At 24.9% G+C, this 8702-nt stretch overlaps 1 protein-coding gene across 1 annotated transcript; it reads right to left on the bottom strand.

The window, feature by feature from the left end:
• Nucleotides 1-2088: 2088 nt before the first annotated feature.
• LOC145850002 (putative glutathione-specific gamma-glutamylcyclotransferase 2) lies at nucleotides 2089-7711 on the bottom strand. Its single transcript, XM_082955138.1, has 4 exons — nucleotides 7523-7711; nucleotides 6195-6332; nucleotides 5740-5824; nucleotides 2089-2369 (listed from the first exon to the last, which is right to left on the bottom strand). Exons 1-4 carry the CDS (start codon nucleotides 7655-7657, stop codon nucleotides 2179-2181), a joined length of 549 nt encoding a protein of 182 aa, XP_082811264.1. The 5' UTR covers nucleotides 7658-7711; the 3' UTR covers nucleotides 2089-2178.
• Nucleotides 7712-8702: the final 991 nt, after the last annotated feature.

Raw genomic sequence — 8702 nt, 5'->3', positions numbered from 1 at the left:
TTAGTTTCTATTATATCACATAACAGGAAATACTACTAGACAACGTATATATGAAATTTTATTAAGTTAAGTATACATTTAATTTAAACATTCATTTTCACATTTAAACATAATTCGGCACATTAGTAAACTAAATAAGACTATATTGTATTTTAACCATTACTGTTTACGATAAAAAAACTGATGATGATGACATATTGTTTCTGATAATACCAGTTATTTGAGAATAATTTATGATAAAAAGTATATTTATAGTCTATGTTTAATTGAAGCAGCTTAATTAACTTAACAATTTAATTGAGAGGTATTAACTGTTAATGCTGATTGAAAAGTTCACTCATTATATTTCATATTAGTTAAATATTTATGCAATAAGTCAAAAGAGTTCGTACTTTTTTTATTATTATGTAATGTGTCAACCAAATACGTTTGATACAAGTTAAAGCTAAAATTTATTGAGTTGGTTAGTTATTAACAATATAAATTATTTGAAAACAATTTATGATAAAAATGTATATTTATAGTCTATATTTAATTAAAGCAGCTTAACAGTTATTAACTATTAATGCTGATTGAAAAGTTCAATCATTAAACTTTCTATTAGATAATTATGTTCAGTCATCAAACTTTATATTAAGGAACTATTTATGCAACAAGTCAAAAGCGTTTGTTCTATTTTTACTGTAAAATTCCATTTTGTAAAATAAAAAAAATTTGTCAAGTAAACTTTGCATGCTAGTTAAAGAAAAAAGTTTTTAGATAACTTAAATGTATATTTGGTACTTAACTTTGTTTATTTTACTGCAAAGTTCCAATTAAATAGTTTTTATTTTAAAAAATAGAAATACACTTGCTTGTATTTTGATGATTAACCAAATACTGTTCAAAACTTTTTTGAACTTTAACATCAATTTAAAATGGAAAACACATTTAAAGTGTTTTACATCTAAAAAATATACAAAACTTTAAATTTTTGTAAATAGTATTTAAAAATTATAAAATTCTAACTGGTAGTATGTTAATCAATTTAACTTTACTAGTAAAAAAAAACAGTTATTTATTTTAAAACAAAAAATATTTATTTTTTAAACTTAAACGATACAATTTTATACCACTTAGCTATAGATTTTACGTTTACTTATTAAAATACTTACTTTAAATATTTTTTTAAACTTCAAACTTAACCACAGCATATAAAAAATGGTTTTAGGCTAGCAATTTTAAACTTACATAATTTTTAAAAAACAGATATATTTTCATTTACAAATGTACAAACACACAACTGTTCTATTATGAGCTTTATAACATTCTACCTTTATAATTTTGAATAAACGCTTTGCGGTACAACCGGTAAACCAATAAAGTGTATAATGAAACATTTGTATAGCAATTTAGATATTAAATAAGCTTAAAAAAGATTGTCTTGTTGACAATGAATTTACAAAAAAATATTTTGTTTTTCAAAATTTAACTATTTATAACTTAAAATAGTACAAATAAGTAAACACAATTAAAAGTCGAATTCTTGTTTATTTTCCGCTGTTGAATTTACAGTATAAAAAAGTTTGAAGACAGAAAGTTATGGCAATAAAATTAAAGTATTATACAGTGCATTAAATGGCAGGATTTTGGACAACAGCACATTTAATAAAAAAAAAAAAAAACAATGAGTAAGGGTTAAAATAAAATTTTTCTATATTATTTTGAACAATGCTTTGTGAAAGACTTTAAAGTCATGGTAATTGATTTGGCTTATAAAAATACAGTTTGAATAAAAGTTAGTACTAAATATATTTTTTCAGAAACACAACATTTAAGTTGAGGTAAGATTTAAGCTGTTGATTTGAAACTATAACATTGTTTAGTACGAAAAATTAGTCAAAAAAAATGAAAATTACAGTATATAATATAATAAAAAAACAGTGATAACTTTTGAAATATGGTTTATTGTTCTTTTTAGGTTTGTTTTAGTAAAATACTTAGTCTAAATTATACATTTAAAAATACCTTTATAACCTTGAAAAAACTAAAAATAACTACTTTATTAATCTAAAACTTATAAAAGACAACCCATATAACTTTGTTCAGTAGAAAAATAGCCGATAAAACAGACTGTTTGAAAAAATCAACAGAAAAACACTGAAAACCTATAAAGCCACTGTACAACAACAACCAAAACTAGCTTTCAATAGCAACCTCGGCACTGTTGGATTTGACGAGTTTCTCCAGCAAGAACAAGTGCTCGTCCTTGTCTTCGGGTATGTACTCCCTGACGAATTCGGCCAAGTTGAGCAGGTAATCAATGTTCTTACCGCTCGGACCCACCGACTTCTTTATTATGGTGGCTATGTCCTTTTCTTCTTCTGGTCCTGTTTGACAATAGTTTTAATTTCAAATTATATTTATGAAAATTTATAGTTACAATAAGTGTAGACTAGGGAAAAGTTGTGAAAACGTTTGAAAATAATTTTTTTTTAATCTAATATTTAATTACTTTTTTATTGTGTTGCCTATGTCTTTTTAGTCTTCTGGTCCTTAAACATTATTTTAAGTTTTATCATCAAAACTTTGTAGTTACAACAAAACGTAGAGTTGACAAAAGTGGCGAGAAAACGTTTGAAGGTAACTGCTTTTTAATTATTATTGAGTTTTTAAATTATAGCGGCTATGTCTTTTTAGTCTTCTGGTCCTGTTTGACAATTGTTTCAATTTTAGATATAATTTTGATTGTAGTATTTTTAAATCACGGTTAACAGGATTGCTAAAAGTTTTTTGAATTTTTTTCAGTGTTTTATAAAGAAAAAGTTTTTTGGTTCAATTTTGTTATAAAATTAAATATAAGGTAAAAAGCACTATAAATTCATTCCAAAGATACTGTAAAGCTACTTTAAATTTTTTTTTTAATAAAAAAATTTTATGATATTTTTTTTATATTATAAACTTTTCGTACCTCATCGAATTGTATTACTTTGCATTTGAAAATAACTTATAATTCCAGGTTTTTAGTGAACTTTATTCAAAATTACAGTTACTTTTTAAAATTTTTCAAACTCAAAGCTTTTTTCTACTTAAATTGTCAATTTTTTTTTGGAAACAGTGAATTAAGAAAAGAAAATATTGTATTTACTTGAAATATACAGCTGACTAAAAAGAAATGATTATGAAAAAAAAAATCTTTTAAAATATCTATAAAAAATTAAGTTTTAAGATTGTTTTAGGTTAAAAATGTGCATACAGGGTTGCCAATTTTTTTTGGAAAATTTCTCCTAGGATTTTTAAAGTACATGATTTTTGGGTATATTTCTAGTTTAAAGCTAAGTTTAAGGTTAAAAACTCAGCTAAGTAGCATAACAACATTAAAAATATACTATTAGGCTACTTTAAATGTGTTTTTTGTTAAATATAGACATATTTCGAGCAATTCTCGTCATTAGAGTACAATACTAACAAAAGATAAATTTTACAAACTTATATAGCAACCAAGTAATCATAAAGTAATAAAGAGATTAATAAAAAACAAAAGCCATTTTTATATAAAATTGAGACATTTTTTTTTGGAAAACTCAGAATATTCTTTTTTTCTTAAATTAAAGTAAGTGTACTGTTTTGGCCTACAAGTTGAACAATTCATAGAAATGCTTTTGACTATCTAAAAAATCTTAAAAGAAACAATAAGATCAAATAAGAAAAGTTGCTTTTTTAATTTTTTTAACTTAGTAATTTTTTGACAGCATTATAGTTTAGTTTTTTGCTTGAAATAGGTACTTTTATAACCTGAACAAAATTTTCATACTAATGTAAATACATACATATATTAGTTTAAATAAACTTGTTTTCAAACACAGTAAATACATATATATATATATATTAGTTTAAACAAAACTTGTTTTTAAACACAGTAAATACATAGCAAGCTTTTATATAGTTTAGTTTTTTGGTTCAAACATGACTGTTGACAACTTTATAAAACTTTTCATACTAACGGAAACAGATACGTGGGTAGCTTTTTATATTGAAGTATGCACATCAACTTTAACCTATCATTGATTTTCTAATTTATTTTTGTTGATGTAAAATAAGTACAGCCTTCACTACAACAATACAGTATTAATTTGATAGACAAAACTTGTGTAAAAATATTTTATTTAATCTTTAAATACTTTCACTTATGTCATTACAACTTTTTTAATATTTCTATTTTTAGTTTTGAAAAAACTGACTGTAGTTCAATACGTTTGTTGAAAACGTTAAACAAATTTGAAAACATTTAAGAAACAGGCCTCAAGATGTATCTTTTTCATTTTTTTAAACAACTTAACTAAATATATTTTTCTGTAAGACATACGGTTGTTATTTTTTCCCGTTTTTGTTATTTATTTTTAATTTTCTTTTGAAACGCTTATTTTCAAAACTTGCTAAAATCTAACAGTATATTTTTTGTGCCAATTATAGCCAGATGACGACTTAACCATAGGTAACCATAGCATTAAAAACTTTTAAATTAGTAAAAACTAAAGTTAGGTGGTGAGACTTATGCAATAATGACTCTGTTATTTATGACATTTTATAAAGAGTAGAGATGACACTGTGTACTTTATTCTTAAAATATAATACTGCGTGAATACAATAATAGCCAAAAAATTATAAGTTCTGTAGATTAATAAAATTTATATCTAAAAATTAAGTGCAAGTTTAAAAATAAATGTATACAAGTAATGTGATGTTATGAATTTAAAGTGACTCAACAATCAATATAAATATTATGAGTAAAATTATTACGTTTTACTTATTATTACGTTTTACAACTAATGTTTTTAAACTTAAAAAACTTTATTTTGTTTAAAATACATGTAGATTTATAAATTTATTTTAACTAACACAATAAAAATCAAACTATAAAAAAAATACAAAAAAAAAACTATTTTAGAATAAAAAAGACAGATAGTTAGGAGTCATTCAAGTTCTTATAAAAAAATTAAAAGCTACTTTTTTAGTTCGTACTTTATACTCAAAATAATATAATTTTTTTTATTATTGGTGTATATTACTTATACATAAACAAATTACAAGGAAATTCATATCTATTAGCTGTTTAAAATTAGAACTTTTGTTTTGTGCCAAGCACAATAACACTAAAAGGTGTTAAAATTACATAAAAAACTAAACTTGTTATTATATTTATTCAACAAACCGAAACTAACATAAATTTTCGGAGTTCCAAAATACAACATGAGAAAGAACATAACTTTCAACATTTATATCATTACTTAAATTTATTTGTTTTTTTCAATTAATATATTTCAAAACATATAATTAACATGAACACACTAAAATGTCAGAAGTTTCAAAATAAATGAATAATAATTCATTGTAAATAGTTATAATTAACTTATTTTACCATTCAATAAACAACAAGGGAATTAGTTCACTTCAATACTCTGTATAAAACTTTATAACAAAACCAATTTCTTGAATACTTACAAAAAACTACACCCACTTACAGTGCCTACCAAGCTTTTCAACAGATTAAATAATGTTTTTTATTAACTATTTCTGATAAAAACAAACCTGAACACTCAGGTATGTAAAGGTTCATTACCAGGGTTTTTTGTAAGGAGTTATACATTAAATATCCAAACTACTTTTTTACAATTAGCTAAAAAAAATTAGTAAATTACTTAGGCTTGTAAGCAAACGTTAACTTTTTACAATTAATTAAAAAATATTTTAGCAACCAACCTGAATACTCAGGATTGTCAGGGGTTCCAATGTACAGCATCAGATCAAAAGGTCCGTCCTCGTGGTCCCTTGGGTAGAAGGTAACCTGTTGTAGATAATATGTATGGAATAATGCTGTACGAAATAAACTTCTTTAGAAAATCATCTGTTTTTTACATATACATATTGTTTAAAATTTTTATTTACAACTCATTTTACCTGTTTTGTATAAATGCATATTTTGTATTATCTAGTTTACAATTTAATGTCATCAGCTTTTTATTAACAACTTTATAATGCAACTTTATAATGCATTTTGCCTTGTTTTTTATTTTACTACCCCTTTAATAAACTGACTGATGAACTATACTTTTAATAAGCTGAGATTAAGGAAAACCTTCTATCATGTTGTCAGGAAAACGCTATATCAAAAAAAGTCCAATTTTTGTTAATAGTATTTATATAGCAATTCCCACCTGTTTAGTGTGGTACCCGCACTTTTCTCTCAGATCAAGCTGATGTTTCACCTCGTCTGCATGATCATCTGACACTTTGTATGCGACCCCCCACACAACAGATGACTCGTCTTCCACCAGTGTTGCCACTCTGCCAGGCTGTGTAAGAAGAAGAGAATGTATAAGTGTTTATCAAAATCAAAATTAACAACATTAAATAACAGTTATTGTTAATTGATTGCATAACAATCACCCTTAACTCATATTTGTCTCACCAATTAATTGTTTTCCTTTGAGTAAACTAAGTTAGTTTCGTTTTTTTTTTAAACCAAAATACTTTGATAATATTCTAGGAGAGGCTGTGTAAGATGTTGAGCATGTATACATGTTTATCAAAACCAAAATTAACAACATCAAATAACAGTTATCATTAATTGATTACATAAAAATCACCCTTAACTCATATTTGTCTCACCAAACAATTGTTTTCCTTTGAGTAAACTAAGTTAGTTTCGTTTTTTTTTTTAAACCAAAATACTTTGGTAATATTCTAGGAGAGGCTGTGTAAGATGTTGAGCATGTATACATGTTTATCAAAATTAAGTAACAGTTATTTTTAAATGACTACATAACAATCATCCCCCTCCTTTACTCTTATTTGTTTCACCAACTAAAAAGCCTTTTGAGTAAATTTTTAAGTTAGTTATGTCTTGTGAAAACTAAATTGCTTATGCTGTATTTTAGGATTCAAAGCATTTATTTATAGCTTTATTCTTATTAAAGGTTTATAAATTAAAAATAAATATTTATAAAAGTAAGACTTTTTCAATTAAATAACAAACTTTTGCCTCTTAAGTTTGCACATTAATAACAAAACAGTATCAAAATTTGACTTCTTACACCTCAAAATTAAAAATTCTTCACCTTTGAATTAAAAAAAAAGGTAATAACAGGTGATATATTATTTATTATTTTATTTTTTTATTTACTTTTTGAAATTTTTTTATTACCAATGTCCTTAAAATCCCTTTTTTACAAACAGCCCTGTGATCAGTCCTAACTTAAAAAAAATTATTCTATATAGTTTTATAATTTGAATAATATTATGAAAAGCCCTCTCGCTACATGTAGTAATAGTATTCTCTTACAAAGTAAAAATCAACAAACTTTGCCAGGGACTTTCCTGTTAGTTTAATAAAATTTTTAATTTTTCCTAGAGTAAAACAGCAATATGTGCTCAAAAAGGAGAACAAAGTTAAGTAGAAATAATTACAAGCATAGCTACAAACTTTTCTTTAAACATCCCCCACATGCACTATGCTCTCTAATATAAAATAAAAGCAACAAACTTTGCCAGGGACGCCCCTGTGGTCCGTGCTCAGTTGCCAGAACCTCCTTTTGTACCCTTTGACGTGTCCAAAGAGCTTCGTCTCATACTCGAATCCCACCTTCCACATCAGTGATCCGTAACCAAATATCCACATTGTGACTTGCTGTGTGAGACTTTCTAGAAAGGCAACTGGCTTGCAAAAAATTAAAAAAAGGCTTTAAATTCTGAAAAAAGACCAACTTGATTTTCAATTCAAATAATTATTTTTATTAAACTAGAAATTATTTCAAATTGTGCTTTTGTTGAGAAAACTGTTTCAAAAAACACACAAAAAATTAAACAATTTTTAATTGTCTAGTCTATAATCCGAACAACTGCTTTTATGATAAGTTTATATCCACATGACTTATTGTGTGCCTTTCAACAAAGAGTTATATAGTCTGAAACAATTTAAAAGGTTATTTAAGTTAAAAATTTCATGGGTAGTGTTGTAGTATGCATAAGTTAGACACACACACATGGCAAACATTTTTTGAGAAATATTTTAAACCTACAAAAAATTTAAAGTCTATTGTTTTTACCAAAAATTTATGTCCAACTAGACCTGGTGTTGGCGTACAAAAAGATATAAAATAAGCAATAATAGACGACTAGTAAAAAAATTATTTAATTAAGAGCCTAATTGTATGTTTTTATCTCAAAAAAGGTTAATTTTGTTGGTTTAAAAAAATATTTTTTATAACTAAAAACTACTGTGTTATTGACCAGGGCTGCAATTTGCTAACCCCTTAAACCAGTCTGATAACTATTAGTACTGTGTTTAAATAAAGTAAAAGTTATAAAAAATACATAAATAGTCAGTAAAAACATACAATACCATAAACATATTCGAAATATTTTATTTTCATACTTGACAAAACAGAAAAAAAGAAAATACTATATTTTTTTCAATATGTTTACAATAACAAAAAAATAGATAAAAAAGTTTCATATAAAAATTAAAACTTTTTAAATGTATAATAATGCCATAATTACAAAGTTTATCTTAAAAACATTTGCAAATATATTGTTTGTAAATTTATGTTAGAGCTTAAAAGAATGATACCATAGTATTAGCTTACTAACTTATAATAAGCATAACAGAAAAAAATTAGGATATTTAGGGGACCACAAGCCGTAAAATAAGGACCCAAAAGGCC

Source organism: Thalia democratica, chromosome 2 (genome assembly GCF_965202585.1).
Source record: "Thalia democratica chromosome 2, ktThaDemo2.hap1.1, whole genome shotgun sequence".
Taxonomy (NCBI): domain Eukaryota; kingdom Metazoa; phylum Chordata; class Thaliacea; order Salpida; family Salpidae; genus Thalia; species Thalia democratica.
This window is presented reverse-complemented; position numbering and strand designations above follow the sequence as displayed.